Source organism: Cygnus atratus, chromosome 3 (genome assembly GCF_013377495.2).
Source record: "Cygnus atratus isolate AKBS03 ecotype Queensland, Australia chromosome 3, CAtr_DNAZoo_HiC_assembly, whole genome shotgun sequence".
NCBI lineage: Eukaryota > Metazoa > Chordata > Aves > Anseriformes > Anatidae > Cygnus > Cygnus atratus.
The window spans coordinates 96,802,656-96,824,774 of record NC_066364.1 but is presented as its reverse complement, the minus strand read 5'-3'; the positions used below and the strand labels follow the sequence as shown (position 1 = coordinate 96,824,774).

General features: G+C 39.6%; 1 protein-coding gene across 1 annotated transcript in view; it reads left to right on the top strand.

The window, feature by feature from the left end:
• KCNH1 (potassium voltage-gated channel subfamily H member 1) overlaps positions 1 to 22,119 on the top strand; it is a 179,407-nt gene that overhangs the window by 18,228 nt on the left and 139,060 nt on the right. The window contains exons 4-6 of the mRNA XM_035559434.2: positions 3,832 to 3,960; positions 12,646 to 12,764; positions 19,504 to 19,896. Coding sequence (XP_035415327.1) covers positions 3,832 to 3,960; positions 12,646 to 12,764; positions 19,504 to 19,896 — 641 coding nt within the window. The remainder of the gene's footprint in view (positions 1 to 3,831; positions 3,961 to 12,645; positions 12,765 to 19,503; positions 19,897 to 22,119) is intronic.

Sequence of the window (22,119 nt, the reverse complement as noted above, 5' to 3'; positions counted from 1 at the left end):
GTATTGTCGGAGACGCTGGTAAACAGTCTCTGAGTGGTTGTACATCAAGGCACGCTGGAGGCATAAGGGGAAGTTGCTCTTGTTTTGCTATGAGAGCTCTGAAACACATGCTGCAGTTTCTCTTACTGCCTGAATAGCCCATGGACTGAATCTGAAAATCACATTTTTCATTAGAATAGCCTGGTTTGTGCCTCTTGCCAGCAGTGATTGTCTGGCTGAGCAAGGACATCCGCTTTGACACCAAGAGTATGAGGGCTGCCTGTAGGAGGTTGAAATTCTAGTTTCCGACCTGATTTATAACTGGTTTATACTTCAAGCTTTCCTGTTTAATAGTTAAATAAACTGTTTAATGTTTAAAAAAGTAAAATTCTTTTGATAATTAAACCACTATGCAGGGAAAAAGCTGAGCACAGCCACATACCGGCTAAGCCTCTCGGTGCGTTCTCACAGTTCGGATCCCAGTTCCACGATGAATGAAGTCCTGGTTGCAGAGTACTGTGGAAAGCCCACGTAGCTCAGCCCTGTGAACGCTCACCTCATGAATCTGTTTTTGTATCCACTTGTCTTCTGTTCCCAAAGGAGACTGACAAGATGGTGATGAACATATTGTAAGGAGAAGTTCCGCTTAGTGTCGGGGGAGGTAGATAGGATGGCTGGGCAGAATTTTCCATCTACTTGTTTCTGCTGTTGCTTTGTTACTATGTAGATCTCAAACTGGAAGATGATTTACACAGACCCTGTGTACTGCCTTGATTTGATACTCTTACTTGCAACACATCCTGTACATGGCACTCTGACACTCTGGAAATGATAAGGTTTCCCAGATAATGACAGTTATCAAAAACTTCTACTTTTAGTTAGCAAGGATATCTGCCTCTTTCTCATTGCCAGTGGGCAGATTGTGAAGATATATACTTGGTTCTAGATAAAAGAGTTGTGTTGTTCCTTTTTTATAGAAATAATGCAGCACGGGAGTGGGAGTTGAAGGAGTCAGAAGGTGAGAACCCTGCTTCTGTAAGCCCCTTGCCCAGCAGCAGCCTCCTACATGTTGTCAGGAGAAGTCTTTCCTCTTGCTGCATTCAGGACATGGGAAAAGTCATGCAGCAACGTATCGTATCATAATCACGCAGAGGAAATAACTGCACGCATCTGACAAATAGCCAGAATAGGAGGATGAATTGCATCTTTTCTGTTCCTCTGATGTGCACAGCATCTTCAAAAGCAGGGTAGTAATTTATATAGCTATGAGAAGCAGAGATGCAGCTGAGTATGGAATCTGGCCTCAGAGCTATAGGCTTAATATTACAAGTAGCCTGTAGCAGAATGGCTGTAGCTTGAAGTAAGAAAAAAATACAAAGTGTTTTGGGGAATGGAAAAAATCCCTAATCAAAAAAGTGAGAGCATGTAGGCTGTAGACAGAGATCCTGGCTGATTAAAATAGTTGCAGTGTTAATGAAGGTTGTTGAAGCGGGTGAAATAAAAAGTAATTGGTCACCAAGGTGTCAGAGTAAAACCAGCGTACAGATTTGATCAGCCTCGCAAGAATTCACATATGCAATTGGGAAGAACAAGTAGGCAAGAAGAGATGGAGATGGGCAATTTTAGGAGATTGTGAGAAAGGGGAGTGCAAAGGGCATTGCTGTCTTGAAAATTACTGTTGGCTGCTTTGCAGCAGTGTCTTCTAAGCTCATTAACAAGTTAGTGATGATTTTGCTGGCACAGTTATTCTTTTGAATCTTTTCTTTCATTTAGTGTTTTTGTTTAATTATATTTTATTGGAAGGGCTTGTTCAGGAATGCTGGCTCTTAAAAACAAACAAAATGCACACACACCAATATTGATCCCTGAATACTTCTTGTTGTGCAGGCGTGCTCCAGAAATGTCCATCCGTGATTCCATTTGGATTTCTCTGCTCTTTGAGTGGAGGGCTCCTTGCATCATATACCCTGCTGTTTATAGAGGTGGCTGTACATATGGCATGGAAGCACAGCCAGGCTTTGAAATTGCCTGTGCTATACAGGCACAGCGGGGAATCAAGCTTCATTTATGGAAGTTTTCCATGGGTCTTGGAGATGCCCTGGCTTTCTATGGCCAGAAAAGATTGCTAAGTACAGAGGCTGGGAAACAGCCAGGTGAGGCACTGGTAGCAACATGCTCTGTTATATTAACATAGGTGAAAAATGGTGCCTTTGCTTGCTTTGCTGAAGAGTAAGTTGTGAAGTACCTGAGGGTTCCTGGTGATCCTTTGACAGTAAGGACACAAGTGGCCCTAGTAATAAATAAATACTGCATGAAGTACACCCTGTTAAATGTACTCACATTAAAATATCGAGTAATTCAAGTGAAAGAGAATCTGGTCTCTAGCCTAGATGAGGGTCCTGTGGTCAGGACAGAAAAGAAATAGTCTTCTGAGATCACCCTTTATGAAATAGTCTGTCCTGCACAAGTGGCAAAAAATTAGATGTAGTGCTGTTTGTTCTGGTTTTCCCAGATGGTCAAAGCCTGCTGATTTTTACAGCTGGTATTGGCTCCTTGTATATAGATCCTTCTGTCAAGTCTAGTTCAGAAGGGAAACTTGAGAGAAATGTTGCTCACAGCAAGCAAGCCTGAATCCTCTCTTTGGCTCTTACATCTTAGGTTCACAAAAGCAATGAAGAATTTTTTCTTTGCAGTCACTGAGGGGATAGGGACAGTCTGAAAACTCATGTTCAATTAGCCATCTTTTAAACACCAAAGTTAAGACTACACAGAAAAAATGGTGCCTTCAAGAAACCCATGTTATGACATGGGGGAGGATAGGAGGGGGAACAACTGTTTTTTTCTTCTGAGGCCTCCAACCTTGTTATACTCAAGTGTTACCAACATTGCTGTAGTGACTCCCATGAAATGGGAGTGGTAGACACAGTCTTGATAAATGGAACTTCATTGCTGTCACTATTGCCTTCCCAGCAGCCTCAGCAGAACAGCTAGAAATACATAAAGGCAGGGCTGACTGACAGTTTCTCTCCTCAAGGTGATCTGTGTGGACAGATGTCAAGGAAAATTGACAGCAGCATCTGAAGGATCATTATCTGGGAGCATCTTTTTCTGTGATGTGCAGGCTCTAATCTCTGAAGCAGTTTTCACCAGGAGTTCTTCTACTGAAGTAATTAAAAAAGTACGGTTATGTGCAGTACATCTTACTCCTGTCCACAACCCATGGCCTGGTGTTGATGGCTTATTCTCTCCTGAATTTGGTGCAGTCCTGTTTCACGCTAAGAGTGATTGTGAGCAAGCTCAGGAGAAAGTCAAAGTCAACTTGCAAAGAATATCCCTTGTATGGGAGGATTTGCAGACAAGGCCAGAGCTGACATAGTTGCTAGGGACTGGTGCTCCCTGGTTGCAGAGAAGTCTAAAATCAACCAAAACGGTCATGTTCCTGAGTTGGGACTCTATTATGGTCATGGTCTAGGCATTGCTGGCCTCTCTGCAAGAGTCGCATAGAACTAGCAAGACTGTGCTGCATGCACCCTTACATATATGTAGGTATATGATAGGGAAACTTTCCTGTCAGATCTCAAAGTATGTCATAAGTTCACGTATGGGCTTTGTAGATGAAACCCAGAAGTAGTAAGTGATTCCTGAAGATTAAAAAGCTAATCAGAAGTAGAGCACAGAATTTAACTAATGCTTGTCAGCTGCTTTGTCATTTTTCCTAGTAGGTGTTTGCAAAAAAACCCAAAATATTCAAGTAACATTTATAGAAGGCTGATTTGGATGTATACAAATCTAAACTAGCACACTTACTGTTCTGCCTACCATTGACCAGCTTCTTGATATGTTTGTTTCCAGGAACACCTGTCTGGTTCTTTGTGAAAATCGCTCCAATCCGAAATGAGCAGGATAAAGTGGTTTTATTTCTTTGCACTTTCAATGACATAACGGCTTTCAAGCAGCCCATTGAGGATGATTCATGTAAAGGTTTGTCTTTTTCACAATTATATATTTATGCTGCTTCTGTTCATTTGCCCTGGTCTTGAAAGAGATGAAGTCCTTTAAATACCAAAGCCAAAGGATTAGATGTTAAAATAACTTGTCATTATGCCAATATGGACTGCATATGTGTGAAGAATGGCTGCAGATTTCCTAAAGGAATTGGCTATGGCCTGAACTAGAATGGGTCATTGCTAATGAAACCCCCAAGTGCTTCAGGAAGCAGAGTTTACTTAGCAAATAGGTGCTGCTCTTCCGTTTAAATTCATTATTAATCCCCAGGTCACCACAGTCTTCAAGCAGTCACAGTGTTGCTTAACAGTCTCTTTGATCTCAGAGGGAATTGAAGGGTATTGGCCCTGTACAAACCGCGTATGACACTTTATGCAGAAATGTAGATATTAACCCTATCTGAGTGTAACCACTATCTGAATTATTTCATTCTGCCTGGCTTGACATGAATTAGCATTCTTATGGGATTCTTATATTAAAGTTCAGGACTAGTGTCCTTTTACATCTGTGAAAAGATTACTATAGTCTTAAATTGAATCAGGTTCAAACTGTCAGGTTGAGTGAAGTAGTGCTGCTGTGTTTTGCTGTTAACCCTTTGCTGAGTTACACCCTAGAAGGCTGGAAGCGAACTCAGCTGTGAGAGAGGCATAAACTTGCACTCACATTCAGATCCTGTCAGAAACAGACCTTTTGTACCCACATGGAGAATTACAGAGACTTGCATCCTCTGGGGGGGAAAAGGACGTAAGTTCTCCTGTTGTTTGCATTTCTGTAGTATTTAATAATATTTGTCGTATTAAATTAAACAGGAAACTTACTGTGAAGGTGAACTGATTTACATTTATACTCAAAATATTAGTCTTTAAAAATGCAGTTTCTCAAAGTGGAAACACCTGTTACCATGAAAAAGGAAGTACAACCTTGACAAACATACCCTCTTCCAAGTTACGTTTTATTTTTTTTTTCTCCTTTTGAATACTATTTGTTTGGGCTTTCAGTGCTTTAATAAAATGAAAAAAATGAGTCTTCTTGCAAAGGTTGGGTCTACAATATTTTTTCCTCTGACTAGTTGTCTTCACTGAATCCTGATGAGGACTGACATCATAGATAAATCATGATGCAGTAAAGCTGTCTCTCATTTATTTGGTGGGAGTGAAGGCCTTTGCTTGAGGTAGTCAGTTGATAAGCAGGGCTTTCATTCAGGGGTGGCAGCTGTGCCTTTTCTCTTTGGTTTTGCAGAAGATCCTTACTGTAGCAGTGACCTGTGCTCTTCTGAGAAGAGTTTGTCCACTTTCAGTACAGGAAACACTACAACCTGTTTTTGGTTTCAGGAGAAGTATATTGAAGGAAGATTTTTTTTTTAATCTCCTTTGTTGGATCTTGAGATCATGCTATTCTTGCAGTGATCATGGTGATTATTAGCAGGTCCATGTCTAAAACAATATAATGACTAAGCCTAAGTACAAGTGCACTAACTTGCAGAGGTGCTAAGCAAAATTTCTTCATCTGGCCCATGGAAACTTGCTAATGACTACTGAAAGTTGCAGACAGAGCAGAAGAACTGGACATATTATTTAGAGGCCAATTATTGACAGCTTTGTACTCCCTCCCTGAGTCGTACAACTCTATGTATGGAAGAGTAGGTGTACTAAATAAGTGTTCCAAATATTGCTTCCAAATCTCCTAAAATTACTCCAGTTGCACCAGTTTCATGCCAGTAGAGTTCTCTGTTGCTGTATACACAAATCAAATGTGATACAAATGAAATCACACATTCTTTTCTAATCCTTAATTTATCCTGTGTTTTTCTCTCTTCTATAAATGACTTCCTATAGGCTAGCTTTGCAATTTTGGTGTGTGCTCTTATGAAGTGATATTATGCCAGTCACTTGATGGCTAGATGAGCAGCAATTTCTTGTAAAAGAAAAGCTAATTTGCCAAACAGAATGTTATATGCATGACCATGTCTTTAATATCAGATCTCATTGTGCAACTGGATACTGTGAAGGTGGGAAAAGCAGGTGTGGAGTGTTAGACAATTGATCGTCTCCAATGGGTTCTGGGACTCGTGGAGGGGAAAAATATTTTTGGAAGTTCCAAAAGAGGTAAAATTGTATTAGCTGCTTCTAAAAATCACTACTTTTACAGACCTGAGCTTTGCAGAGGACACGTTCTTTGCACCATGTACAACATTACGTTGGAAATTTGTAGCATATATTTGAAGGATAGCATTTTTTGTAGGAACATCCCTAACATTTTGGAAACAAATGAGCTCCCAATCTGAAACTGAACACTGAATTTACATATTTATTGTTTTTAATTTAAACTGAAAACTGATTACTAAATCAATTATTTTTCCTTTATCACTTTCAATCAGCTTTTATCAACTACTCCTCTTTTAGTGTGTTTATACATGAGATCAGTCTCATGTGTATTTGACCAGTTAATATGTAATAGGATGCTTGCAAATGCAGAAATTTTGTTAATATGTGTGCTATTTGCATAGCTGCAGAGTGGCATAGTGTGAAGTATTTGAGTTCTTCAAAATTAATGCCTGTATGTCTATGCAGAGAAAAACATTATCCAGTACAAGAACATGGTTCATTTAAAGACCAGCTAATCTGTCAGGCTGAGCCTGCTTAGCTGCATTATATCTCAGTTTTCTATCACTTGCTGACAATTTTAAGCATGACTGTTCAGCTGCAAATGATGCAGTCACTCCTTAAGTGCAAAGTGTTAAACTATAATGAAAGGTGATTGACTTGTACACAAAAATTAATAGTCATCTTTTATCCAAAGCTGATTCAGAGGAAGATAGAATGTCCTAGTACCATTTATCATTCTAAATCCTTTTTTTAAAATTGATAATTTCAGAGATTGAAATAGATGAAACAAAAATATTTCTAAAGTCAAGCAAAAAGTAGGCTTCTAATTGTGTTGTTTCAGATAATTTAGTAGATATTTATTTTATGACTGCTATGAAAGTTAAGTAAATTTGCTTTTAAGTGCAGATGCTTTAAAAATAGTATGTTCTAAATAAAACAACTTTAAAATAGTATGTCAGTGATGTTGATGATATAATTTTTTAAACAGCTTCTTTCCATTTTTCCCTGTATACTGTCTCCTTTAAAAAGAAAAAACAAATCGGGAAGAAATAAGTAGGTAAAAGTAGCCTTGAAGAAGTAGGCAAAATCAAGTGATATCATAGCTAAATTTGGCTTGGGAAGTGATAGGTCACCATCTTAGTTGAATTTTAGAGTATATGCTATATTCTGGAATTACAGTCTGTCTGTATGTGTCTTTTTTGATTTGAGATCCAACACACCAAGTATGAGACATTTGAGAATAGTGTATAAAGCGGAATGCATCATTTTATGAAAACAATAACTTGTGCAAACAAATAAAGCCTGCATGCAGTCTGAGCAGCTAGTAGGAAATAGGTTTTGCACATGTGAATATGATGAGAACATAATGAGATGCATCTATGCTTTATAAAAGTTTGGGAATTGTGCTTTGGATTATAATTTTTTTTTTTAATAAAAAAGGTGCTATCAAGTTCAACATCACTGAATCACATGAGAGAATGGTTGTTAGCCTCATAGCTGTTTTAACCTCCTGTGCTTTGTAGCAATCATCAGTTATCTCCTCTGCAGAAGCTTTATTTTATTTTGCAGCTAAGCTGCCCTTTGCATCACAAGCAGGGCTGCACAAAAAATAGTATTTTGATTTCCTCCTTCATCTCAATTCAGGGAAAACTCCAGCCTAATGTTTCATTTTTTTTTTCTTTTTGTTTCTCTATTTTTTGTTTCTAATTTTTTTGTTCTGTTTTTAAAGATGTATTTATATGAGAAGAGCCAGTATTTGAAATATTTTGATTGTTATACTTTACTTCCATCTAGATGAATTGGTTTCTTAAAAAGGAAGCAAATGAAAGGGAAGCAGTGAGTATATTAAAAACTTCAGTATGCTTTTCCAGTCCAGATGGAAAAATAACACAGTTTTAAGTTATGAAGTTTCAAAGGAAAGGAGCGTTAGGACTGCAGAGGCATGATGGATGTAAGCAGGGACCTTTGATATGCCAGAAAGCAATGGTGGTTCCAGTGGAGGTGATAACTGCTGGAATGCTGATTTGCTTGCATTTACACATTTCTGTGTGAACAACAGACGTGGCCAAAGTTACTTTTTCTCTAGCAGTCATGTCTTTGTGGTCTCACTCTAAGGATTGTTTAAGTCATGAATCAGCAACATGATAACAAGGATTCTGTAACTGCCACGGCGCTTAATGTTTAAATTTGTGAGTCATTATTATCAAATAGAGGATATTTATAGGAAACAAATAATTACCTAAAATAAATAAATGTTGCTGTAGATTGAGTATCAACGGATCATATTCATCTCAAAATACAGCAAATTGGTGTCTTTGGCTTGAACAGTTTGCTAATGAAGTGAGATCTTGATGCATAAAATATCCCAAAGGTGTATTCCGATGCCATGATTCCCCAAGAAACAAAGTTAAGGAGACAGCTTTTGTCCCTGTTGTAGGCATGTTGTTGACTTGGGTGTTTTCAGGAGCAGTTTTTAGTTACATTTTTACTATGAAATAATGAAAGACTGAAGGAACATCGTGGAATGCAGGACAGCTGAAGTTAGTGCTGGAATCTTGAAGGCTCTTCATCCTTTCGAAGCTGGAGACATGAGTGCCATCTGATTGCTTTGCAGAAAACATCATGCAGGGACAGAAGTGGAAAAGGAGACCAATAATTATAAAAAATGAGTTAGAATCAAAGCCGTGAAGAAGCACAGGCAAAGCAAAACCATGGGGCTGGCATCCAGCTTTATGTATTGTTCCTGAATTCCAGGCTGTCTTCCCTGAAGCTATGTGAGCTCATGCCTGTTTGAGGAATATATATACCTATATATGAATCCCATAGTCATTGGATTTCGGTTTAATTTCTATTTTATTGATTTCCTGAGGAAGAAAATGGATGTAGGGATCTTGCAACTAACTGCTTGTGTTGGAAGAGAACTTGTAATCCATATCATTTGGTCCTCTAGTCTTAGCAGTACTAACATCAATATGTTCCTACACCACTGTGGAACCTATTTTCTTTCTTCAGAAGTTCTATCTTCTTTCTCTAATTAGCTCTGTGACACTAAGAAAATAATGTTTATGTTCTCTTTTGTGGCTAAAGTTCAGTATTTGACCTGTGTTCACTGAAGCGGTCTTCACAGCTGTAGGTTGCTTCACTGCTTGCTGTAGGTTGTGTCTGTCTTTAGCATCCTGAAGGACAAGTTGCAATACATTCAGTACATACTACTGTCTTTTCGAGTAGTGTTAGAGAAGTTATTGTTCAATAGGATTAGTGCTGACTTTCCGTCTCCTTTTCATTTTTTTTCCTGTGCCAGAATGTGTAGATGCAATATAACTATGCTTCAGAGTTCCCACATTTTTTTATTCCTTTCATAAAAAAAAAAAAAAGGAAAAAAAAAAAGAAAAGAAAAAGAAGAGAGGAAGAAAAGAAAAGGCAATACAAGAAGGAGAATGTCCTGTCCTAAAGATGAGATTCATACACCTGGCATACAGACAGAGTGACTCAGTTTTATACATTTCATCATACAATGTCATGTGCTACTTCATGCTGGGTTCCTATGTGCTCACCCAGTCTATGGGGAGAGCACAGGTATATATATTCCAAGCCTCCTGAATTCAGGTCAGCAGTGGTTCAGAAAAAGCTAAAAAGCCCTGCCTGTTGACATAGTCTCTTGCTTGTACAGTTACATCATTTTCAGGTCAGCGTTTGGAGTATGTGGTAAGAGCTAGCATGTTTGTAGAACAGCTCATTTGCATACCATTTAGGCACCCACGGATGAGAAATTTGCAGCATGACGCGCAGGGTAGGTGCTTACAGGAGATGCTGAGACAGAGGAACAGGTTAAGCTCTGCCACTCTGCCTTTCAAACGGGGATTGAAGAAGATTGGGAAGAGTGCATGACAGTGCTCAACATTCATAGCCACAAACCATGTCCACAGACATGCCTGGCAGTGTTTTTGTGCAAGTGTTGTGGTTTAGCCCGGCTGGCAGCCAAACACCACACAGCCGTTCGCTCACCCTCCCCCCTCCCTCTCCGGGATGGGGGAGAGAAACGGGAAAGTGAAGTCTGTGAGTTGAGATAAAGACAGTTTATTAAGACAGCATACATAAATATAACAGGGTGCCCAAACATAGCACCCTGCCAGCTACTAGGAGGAAAATTAACTCTGTCCTACCTGAAACTAGGACAGCAAGATAACCCAGGCGAGGTGCTTCCTTCTCTTCCTCCCTCTCTGTATTTATGTCGAAATAGCCTGGTTATTAGACGTCCCGCTGACGGGAAGAAAATCGACACTCAAAGTCTGCCCTCTGTTTTTGAATCAAATTTTGCATCCTTGAGCAGAATGGCTTATCAGTCTGTTTTGGCTTAGTAAAAGGGGCTACTTCAGTTGGGATTAAAGCTATCGTGTGCCTGGTGGGGGAGGCAAACAGCTCCCAAGGGAAGCTTCAGCTCCGTCCCGCGGGGCTGGCGCTGGCCAGCAGCGGGGCCTCGCTTCAGCACCACGGACAGCGCCCGGCCGGAGCGGGACATGCCTGGGGATGGGGCTGGGGAGGCTCGGGCGCTCCTCTCCCGGCCTGGAGCACGGGTCTCCTGCTCGTATCCCCTACACCAGCCTCCCCTGGGCCTCATCAGTCCACATCTACAGCAACGAAAGCCTCCCTGTTCCACTGGTCTTCTCCCTTGGTCCTGCAAAACAGGAGGGAAACATTGCGGTGGTTGCATGGAAGTTTGGTGAAAGCCAAAGTTTTGGGGCAGTGTAAGTTGCTGTAGCTGGCTTTGGCTTCACAAAGTCTGGTCTGGTTACATCACCTGAAGATCATCCCACCCGATCCATTCTTTTAACCTCTGCCACCTTTAATGAGGACATGGTAAGGCATTCATACTTCAGCCTATCAGTGGTAGTTGGATTTCTTCATGTATTATGAAGAATACTCTTTATGAGTCTATCTATTACATATAAATAAATAAAATCTACCACCTTCTATGGAAATGTATGTGAAATTGAAGTGCTTTGGGTCAGGTTTACAACATATACGTACTGACCTCAGTTGAGGTTCTGCCATGTTGATTTGTTTCTTTGAGAAATACTGCTTCACAGTAGCTAATCATACATGGGTTTACCAGGAAAGCTTGGCTTCCTGGGTAGAAATCACGCTATCTACTTTTTGCTGAATATTGCCAGAAAGAGTTGGCTAATTTTATTCAACTTGGCTATTAAATTACTCGTGCCAGGCTTCCTTTAAAACATGCTTTAAGGTATAAGAAAATGTTCAATTGTGCTTTTGATTTTAGAGAGGTATGATGTACATGATTCTTCCTTTTAATAAATGCATTGCGTGGAATATTTTTAAAGGAGAAAATGCTAACGTGTCTTTTCAGGTATGGTCTGGAAGACCTTGTTCAATAGCCAGTCCAGGCAATTTGTTAATTTTTTGTGTTCACTTCTCAAATTACCAAATGTTTCTGCAAACTCCATCACAGATGTCAAACAAGGATACGTTCAAAGTACTGGATGGTATTTTAACCACCCATGTTCCTTTACTTGTCATGGATCATTGCAGGCTAAACTCCAGAGTCGTCTTTAAAAACAGTCACTGTTAATAGTATCGTATCTTTTGGTTATGAAATTATAATGTAGAGGGAACTTTTTTCCAGAAGCAGGATCTCATTAAGAACTGAGTCTGCAAAGTGCTGAACATCCTCAGTTGGAGGAGGTGAGACTGCTCAACAGTTCCCAGATGGTGCTAGCATTTTTCAAGATTGGGACCAAATGCACTGATACTTTCCTTTCAGACTACCAAAAATATCCAGACATATACTCTGCCTGACTCTCTTTGTTATGCCAAAGTGCTACACATAAAGGTTATAGTTAAAACTAGTTCATGTGACTGTCATTCAAGCCTTCTGTTTTGAAGGGTATTTGAAATGACTGTAAAAATATTCTGAATTAAAATTCACCACATGACTTCTCTGCAAGAACCTGCTAAATGTTTTATTAGAGTTTGAGAAAATCTGTTTGTATATTTTCCCCTTTTGTTTAGAGAGGATAAAATTAATGATTTTGTTTGTTTCACTTTGTCTGCTCTGCTTTTTATTATGTTATGTACTTTGCTTTGCTTTTGCCAGAGCTACACTCAGTACATCTGAGGCCCGATTCACTTCTGTTACAGGCAGCTGTAATTTTCATTGTGCCTGATTCTATTCCTACATCTTTATTAGTCTGGAGAGTCTTCTGCAGGGTTGTGAGATCCAAATCTGGCCATTGAATTTAATAGAAGATTATTGCGAAGTGGACGTTTATCCTTACAAAAGATGCAGTTTGTGTAACAGCACTATTGTAGAGCCATTGAATACAAAGTCACTGCAGTCACTGTGGGTTTTATTACTTTACCATCCTGCCACCTTTTTTGTGTCTTGCTTTTACCTGATACATGGTTAAATTATACTCCCTTGTGGTCAATACTAACACAGATTGCTCATTTTTAATTTTAACTTTTTTTTAACTTTATGTGATACACTTCCAGATTTTTTTTTTGTAACGTGTATAATCTTTCATGTTTTTTTGAGGTTGGGGAAAGTTTGCTCGCTTGACCCGTGCCCTCACAAGCAGCCGAGGCGTGCTTCAGCAGCTTGCTCCGAGTGTGCAGAAAGGAGAGAATGTTCACAAGCATTCACGACTTGCTGAGGTAATGTTTCCTTTTCACAAGAAACAGCAAAGAAAGGTACTTAGCTTTTGTGGGTATGCTGTCTCTGCATGAGCTGAACACACCCTTGCCCTGGGATTCTGAAGCCTGGTGGCAGGCACAAGAGTTCAGCAGTATGTCATGTGCTGTGAAATGTCTGCTGTGACAGTGGAATGGAAGCTGGTGTTTAGAAGAGACTTGAAACCTAACTGCTGTTTTGGCTTCTGTATCTCGGCAAAGTCTTACAATGGCATTATTATTAAAATAATATGTTTTCTTTATTTTCCTTTCTTCTGAAGATCTCAGTGCTAGTAGGATCTTGAACTATTTGCTTGTTTAAAATTGAGGTGAGAAAAACTAAGACTAGCACAGAAAGAAATTCTGGAGAATCATTGACACAGTCATTCTCTGCATTCATTTATATATAGTTCTCTTTTAGTAGGATCCCAATGTGCTTTACAAATTGGTTAAGATGTATTTAAGGTACTGCTTTTGTGGACAGAACAGCTATAAGGTGTCACAAGAAATACTGCAGACAATAGAAAAATGAAATTTTGTGGTTTTAGTAGACTCTGAAAGTTTTGTGAAAAGCTCTAGGCAGAGAAGAGGCTTCTTCATTGAAGTACCAGGGTTTTAGGGCTTTCGCCACGAGGGGGAGAGACTGTCCTGAATTTCCTGCAGTTGTTTCTAGGACCAGTAGCAGGGTCTCCCTGGTGTTTAAAAAAAAAAAGCTTGGGGAAAGTCTTGATGTGGTGTTAATGACAGTATGGCCAATACAACATGGCACTCCTGTATCACCTATTGCTGTCAATGCCATGGCAGCAGCTGTGATTCTTGACCATAATTCTTAGTCTTCCTTTGTAGCTGGAGGCGAAAGCCACTGACGGGCTCCGCGAGTCTACATATAGTCAGTACTCTTTAAGTTTGTCCTGTGTATGATTTAGTTTCTATGCAAAACATGCAGCTCCTGCCCAAGTCTGCATTATTATCATGCTGTGACCATGAATTTCCCATGGACAGGAGCTTACCCTTTCTGTATTTAATACAGATGCACTCCAGAGTGGAAAACTAATTTCTGTTGTGAGCATTTTTGGAGAAAATAGCTTAGATCATACTAGCACAGGGGAGGGGCAGACATTCACATGGGCACTATACTGTAGGAATACCATGTGATTATCACATTTCCACCCTTAGATTGTTTTAGTGTCCTAGAATTTGGGACATTTTCCCTCATAATCTAACTCAAGACTTAGCAGCAAATAATCCTTCTTTCTCTTTAGATGTTTGCCCTTGAATTTTAGTTCATGCTAAAATTTAGGCAGTAGAATATAAGGCAGAGAATCTGAGGTTATTCTGTTTGGCTCTTTGAACCTCAGTCTGGACCTCAATGGCTACGTTGCTGAAACATCTTGCTGGCTGATATGTTAAACAAGACTTTGCAAGTATTCTAACTGGCACAGTCAGTGGATTCATTACAAATAATAAAGGGCAAGTGTATAGTTTATGTGTCTGAAATGAGTTTTTGTAATTGCTGACTGAATATTGCCGTCGTTATTTTAAAAAGAACATTAGCCCCAGCTGTGATGTTAGGCACCTTGTAGTATATCTTCTGTAATTCCACTAAAGTCAATAGAATGGCACGAGAGAAAAGCAGAGTGCAGATAATCACACTGACAAGCACACTTTTCTTTCTGAGAAGACAGGGGCTGGCAGGCTTCTTATTCTACAAAGCTCTCCTGATAATATTGAACGTGGGATCTCTAACTGTTCCCCACTGTATTTTCAAATCTCTTATTTTTTTTCTTCATTTCTGCAGTAGCCTATTTGAAATTTTAAGCTCAAATGAGTGCACATCCTATTTCTTTTACCTATTTACTATGGCATTTCACATACATCTTCCCTTTGCTTGGGAAGGCAAGCAAAGGGAATTTATTATTAATTTATTGGAAAATTATTAGTGTTAATCCATTATTACTTACATTTTTGAAGAGCTGAAGAGCCAGTTGTGTCCTAGAAGCTGAATGGGGCAAGGTGTTGTACAAACACAAAACACAAGCCTGCCACGAAGGCTTACAATTTATGTTACTGTTTATGATAAATTAGTTTTAAAAAGGTTTTATTGAAAAACAGCTTTATTTTATCCACAGGCCATGGATAATACAAGCAGTGACTGTTAAGCTTCAGTCACTGATTTTTGCCAGGGTGTGTAGATTTGTCTAGCATGACTTGCCTAATAGCAATCATGTAAAAAACTGCCTAAATTTATTATGCAATTAATGCATGGGTGTTAGGTATCTCTGAGAGTCCATTTTGCAATGAGAGTACAAAGTAGTTAATATGTTTTTGTGGCTTTATTACTAAGGAACTAATTGTAGGAACCATTCTTTCCTGGTCACTGTAGAGTGTGTGTGTCCTCTGCATCCACGGTACTGGCTGATGTATTCTGTACATTTACCAGGAAGCTCTGGGTAAAAAAGATTGTGTCATAATTTAAAAAAAATGTAATAGCTATGAGGAATAAAAGCAGAAAAATTATAACGGTGCTTAGCAGCATTGCCTAATCAAGAATTTTATGCCTTTTTTTTTGTAAACCCTGTTTACCAGGGACTTATAACTGCCATTAGTATCTACTTCAGGTAGAGACTTAGCACCTAGCTCTTGGCTTGGGAGCAATTTGTGTGGGTGCCTGTAAGAACAAAAGCAAGGGAGAATTAGAGAGAGCAAACATGCAGTTGCAAACACAAAAAGGGGGAGGTTAAGCTGAAAATGAATGATTGTTTTTTCCCCAGTCATGCAGTCTTAAAAATAAATCATCGTAACCACTTGTTGATGCACTTTTGTAAGTCCTGACCGGTGATATATTCACCATTTTTTAACAAATCTAGGATAAATGTGTTTTATGTTAATAAATAAAGAAAGAACGCACACTTGTGAAACCACCGTTGAAATTTGTTATTTCTGCTTTTGAAGTAATATTCTTTGGCTTTAAAGAACAATTAAAACATCATGCATCATTACCGCAAATAATAAATGCAGATAATGTGGCTGTAGTCACTGATGAATCATAAGTAATTGGAATACTTCCATTAATAACTTTCTGAAACAAGCATTTCTTTTACTGTGGCATAACTATGCAATGGAGAAAAAATCCTCCAAAACCAGGGCTGTTTCAGTTATTTAGCAAATGATATTAATGAAATATTTTCTCATTGCACATGGGTGGAGGCTCAGCATGTTGGTTTGTTTAGTTGCTTACATTTTCTTCATAATTACTTTCATATTTCTCTTGTTGTTACCTCTTCAGGAAGTATCTTTACAAGCAGTTTGAATCTAGTTAGTTCATGTGGGTGGGGAACCACACATGACTGCTTCAGCAAATACTGAGTTTTGGGTTGGCACTATTCTCCCCAGAGGCTGGAATACAGAGAGAGTGGTTTGGAGTAGGGCAGCAGGTACATCTCTTTGCATCTACCTGGCTTTGATGTATGGTGCAGAGAGACCGGGGTTTATAGCTTATAGTCTCCAGGTGACCCAATGGTGGTGTGCGTGTCTGGAAGGATGGTGAATAAGTAGACTGTGTGTGGCCCTTGGTGTGACACGTGGGGAAAAGTGCTCTCCCAGCTTGAGTGCAGCAACCTAATAACTATGATGTAGAGTTTTAGCCCTAGGCTCCGTGGAGCTTCTTCCATTATTTTGTATAGCACTGAGCTCTCTGGTTGTATTTAGTGCTAAAAACACACACTTGTTCTCTGAGGCAATTAAGTTGCATTAGAGGGGATTTTCCCCTTCCTTCAATTAAAAGAATAATTTGGTGACTTTGAAAGCTCTTGGCTGGCAGTCCTGGAGGATGCAAGACCTTTGCTAATCTGTTAAGCAAGTTGCCTTTGCAGGCGGAGGTAGTGTGCTGGGGCCCTTCTTCCATCTCAGGCAGTAAAATGATAATTCATCTCTTTGGCAATTCCAGCAAGATGTTGGAGTGGTTTTACGTGTGCGTTAGTGATGTAGTGAAAGGGAGCCAGGGCTAGAATTCGTCACCCCAACCACCTGAACAAAAAGCTGGAGACACCCTGGGCTTTCTGCAGGTGGCTTTCTCCACCTTGCAGCTGATTGTCATGTCTGTGTCATTCCTTGATTCCCGCCCTCCCCTTGCTCTTCCCTTTGAGATCCACATGCACACTGCTGATGCACATCCTTCCATTGGAGACTGGGAAAAGCCATTGCCCCCTGTTCATTTTAAATAACTGCTGGTAGAGTGGAAGTTCAGAAGATTTATTAATAAATCTAGCCATTCAGATAGTTTAGAGTACATTTACTTTCTAAATAAAAACGGAAGGAGACATTGATCCTTTTACTTTCCTGTGCTGTAGCCTTTTGGATCTCAAACAAGCTACTGGAGAGTGCTTTCTACTTGGTGACGACATTTTAAGACACTGAAGCAGCAAATTTGTTTATTTTCCTAATGATTTGAAATGAGAAGTCTGTTTCTCTCTGCGTGCAGTTCAGTTTTACATCCATGCAGTTCCCCTGGCTTTACTGGCATTCTTTGTGATTTACAGCAAAATAGCTGACTCCATAATTAAGCTCCTTCTTTATTGCTAAAGAGAGACTGTTCTTGCCATTGGTCCTATTATTCATATATATGGGAATCCATTAGTACATTTTACGGTAGCTTCAGTATGGTGGATGTAAAATCTCCACAAGTTCTTGGAGTGGAGAGAGGCTGGGGATGGCCAAAATGGGATGCATTATACAATTGTTAGTTGAGAATTTAAATATGTGTGTGTAAAAACCAATCTGAAGACAAGGACTTTCAAAGTGATTTTTTCAGTGTTTCATAGTTGAGGTTCCTGTACCGACTGGAATCCTTATCAAAATGTTTGACTTTTTCCTATAGTATCGGTGAGGCCAAAAAAAATCAGCTCTAGGAGTCATCTGATAGCAAAAGAAGAAATCATGTTTCATCCTATATTTAAAGGGTGATAAAATGTTACTATGTGATTGAAAGTACTTGGTTTTGCTGATCAGTTATTTCAGTGAGTGAATATTGCCCAGTGGATTTCAGGATTGGGGTCTTAGGTTAGAGCTGCTGTTTGTGCACAGCCTCATAGAAGCCAGAAGCCAGGAGGTGTTTGAAATACTAATCTTGGGCTAGAAAAGAAATTCTAACATCTGTAGCTGGGACTGCAAACAAGCCCTGAAGGAAACATGTGCCCTGAGTACACATACCAGCTCAGTACACAACATATGCCTCTTGCAGTCACTACCAGCGACTTCTGTGGACTGTATTGGCTGGCCAGTGCCTCCTGCAGAAAAGAGACTACTTCAGTCTGGTGCTTGCTTTCAGCTCCTCACACCACAAACCAATGTTTGTTTCTAGAATGGAGAACCTGAGTGAATCAGGTTTGGGACTGGCAGACCACTTAATGCTGCAGTGGCCATGTCCGACTCCTAGTTTTGTCTGCAAGGGGTCTACTTAGGGGGAAGTGTTTCATTCCCCTATTTGCTGTGATTCTAGAAACTTAGCAAAACAAACAAGTTGTTTTTTATTTTGTTTTGTTTTTGTTTTTATTTTTTAAGTGTTGATGCCCTTAAGCTAATCTGCAGTTCTATCTGAGCAGGCCATGCTATTTCTCTTCTGGAGAACACAATGGACTTAAAGTCAGCAGGCTTGTTTTGTGCCTTGCAGCTCCCATAGTCATTTACGCATGTGCAAGGGACTGTGATCTGACAGTGTCTGACCCCTGTTGTGCACAAGAGTAAGTGATTATGTGAGGTTCAGAGCAGCGGGGAACCTGATCTGAGGCTGTTTTGTCCAAATAGGACTCTTGTAGCTGATTGTTTTCTTTTTTGTCCCTTTTGGCTTAGTCTGTTGGAAAAAAGCCTGCCAGATCACACACACACACACAGAAAAAGTACTCAGAAAAGCCTGCAGGTAAAAATTGGTGTCGAAATAATTGATGTTAAAAAAGCTGAGATACGCAGATGAAAAGAAGACATCCTCCTATTATAGGTATGCTCTCTGATCTTTTCCCAGAGAGAATGGCCACTTAATTTCCACATCTGCTTCCTCTTGCTCTGAACTACAATGTAAATTAATGCGAAATGCTTCTAAATGTTTCTTCCGGGTTCTGTGAGTTTGACATGAGGAAACACATCTCATTTGAGCCAATCTCCATCTTCCTTTCTGTTTTCACCTGTAACTCATCCAGTAGAAACTTCAGTTTATTGAGGCTAATAAATGTCATCCATGAACTTTAGTCCTGCGCAGCTCAGAGAAGAGGAACAAAGGCCTGTGCATTCATGATGGGTTGTAGTGCAGGGCTTGACTGCAGATACAGTATAGGGAAGAGTTAAATGACCAGTGTTGAGAAACAATGTCCATGTGCTGGACTGGAAGTCAGATGTTGTGGTCTTCTTCCTGGTTTTGCCATTGATTCCTGTTTGCAATTGCCTTCCTTCTCATCATTTATCTGTCTCATCTATTTAGACTGCGGAAGGAGCTGTCTGTTCTCTGTATGTCTTGGATGCTCAGCACATTAGGCATAGTCAAAAATAATTAATGACATTAGAAGAAATAGGTTGCTGATATGTTTAACAGAATACTTATACTGACCATTTGCTAATTTTAAAAGAGGCTGATGAGCATGTCTTTTTTATCAACTGAGCTCAAAATTCTAAAATGTAAAAAACAACATTAAAAAATTAATGTTTCCTTTTTCTCCTGAAATCCTTGTCACTACAGGTACTGCAGCTGGGCTCTGAAATCCTCCCACAGTACAAACAAGAAGCACCAAAGACTCCGCCACATATCATTTTGCATTATTGTGTTTTCAAGACTACCTGGGACTGGATCATCTTGATTTTAACCTTCTACACCGCTATTTTGGTCCCTTACAATGTCTCCTTTAAAACCAAACAGAACAATGTGGCCTGGCTAGTAGTGGACAGCATTGTAGATGTCATTTTTTTGGTAGACATTGTGCTTAATTTCCATACCACCTTTGTGGGACCAGCAGGAGAGGTGATCTCTGACCCAAAGCTGATTCGCATGAATTACTTGAAGACCTGGTTTGTGATCGATCTGCTCTCATGCTTGCCGTATGATGTCATCAACGCATTTGAGAATGTTGATGAGGTCAGTATACTTGTTCCACTTCCACCCCCCTAATTGTAACTTAACGTTTGGGACTGGGGAGGGGAGAAGAAAGAACTGGATGCTTTTAGTAAAATATGTTGGACTAGTGTACCTGTGTCTCTAGTAGCTGCCCTCAGCACACGTAAAAGTTTTGCTGATGAGTCCTAGCCAGAAGGGTCCATCTTTAACTGGAATGGGAGAAGCTGAGGTTTTTGGTGTCAGAAATCCATATTTATTTTCCTTCCTTCTGCATCCTGAGAGTTCAGGAGGACAGGCAGAAGCAGATGGCAGAACCTGTGTACAGCACTGAGGAAAACTGCTTCATGAGACTTACCATAAACAGCTTGAACTGGTGTGTAAAGATGATTTCTTAGGGCAGGATTCTCTTCCTTTCACTGATGACTGAGCAGGGTATGTTCACTAATGGCAATTCTTCACATGAACAATTGGGAATTAGAATGCACTTTTCTCAGCTACTTCTAAAGTGATATAGCAGGTGGCAGAGGCAGGCAGTGACTGACTACGTCTTAGATCAACAGAAAGTACTGTGAGGGTGCCCGGTTACCCCTGCTCTGTTGTTTGGCAGCAGTTGTTTTAGAGGAAGATAAAGCATTTGATGCTTGTTTGATAATTACATAATCAGAGGAGAAAGCAGGGAGAAAACTGGAAATCTAGGCTTTTCCGTAATTCTTGCACATTTATTTGGGAACAAGTCACAAACCAGCAAAAGAACTAACATTCAAACGCATAAACCACAATACTACTCTAATTTAACTGCTTATTTTCCTTCTGTATCAAGCTGCCAAGAAACTATTCCTAAATTAAATGTCACATGAAAGTTCCATGCCTAACTAGTTCAGAGTTAATGAACTGTTAACAGAATCTTGATGATTACAGCAGTCTACTTTTTAACTATGTCTTATAAAATCTGTATCATCAACTTGTTAGGTGTCTATATTTCTACGTGATACTAAACCTGTAATGTACATGCACATTTCATCAGAGCTTAGTATTTAATATTTAGCCTGTAATATTTAATTTTTATGAGTGTCTTTGAAATATGCCCATGTTATAAAGGACGACCTAGCTATTAAAAGAAAATTATACCCGGGAAAATATCTTAGTAAAAACATAAAGGCTTTGCTTTTATAAAAATACACTACATGGGTTGTTTATCTAATTTAAAATATTTTTCTCTATGACTTGAGGATAAGTAGGAAAACTGTTGGATATAGGGGAACAAACATGACGTTATTTGATATTTATCTCTCTAGAGAGATTTTCATTTTATATAAAGCTACAGACTGAAATAAGACAAATGTGAGCATGCAAAAAGCCTTGTGAGACCTGTTCTTAAGTATTTGTTTGTCATAAAATGCATTCAGGCTGCAGATTCAGGGCTTTCACATGTTAGTTTACCATGGCACTGATAAAGCAATGGAAGGAGTGGCCATACATCAGTTTCTGACATTTAGACTGAGAGATTAAAAAAAAAAAAAGGGGGGGGGGGGATGCTTTTCTCACCCTTTGCAAATAGTAGCAACCTGCTAATGATTTTGCTGGAGGGACATTTCATAACTGGAGACCGGTGATGTGACCTACAGAACATCCCTTGGGAGAATGGCTGTACCAGAGGCCATGCAAGCCCCTGAGCTGAGCAGACTCCCTGCTCTGAGAGAAATTCTTGTTACGGGGGTTTGAATTTCTCCACGTTCTTAGTCTCCGTGTTGCATTGTAAAAACGAGGAGCTGGTTGGTGCTTCACTTTTCCTGTGGGTCTTCAACAGTCTCCTTAATCAGTATAACAGTGTTAGTTTTAGTTATTCTAGCCATGATGCCCAAGGAAAAAAAAAGTCTTGATGCTATGCTTTCAAGACTGTTCATCTCTGTTTTCCCTAGTGGATTCTGACATTTAACTGATATAAATCATTGTAGGGCCATTAGAACAGAGTTTCCACTGGTGTAAATTGCTGCTCTTCTGTTAAGGGCTCGTAGACTGGTTTACAGGCCCTGAGGGGCTTTGCCAGCAACATCAGCAGAATAATGTAGTGCACATCAGGTGGGGATTTGGGACAGTGCATGCTGATCGCTGTTTTGTGAACTGCCTGTAGAGAAAAAGATAACCTCTTATTAAAAGAAGAAAAAAAAAAGCCACATTCAAGGAGTCTTGAAAGCGGAAAGGCCTTATCTTATATATTCTCTGCTGTGTGCAATATTCTCTTGT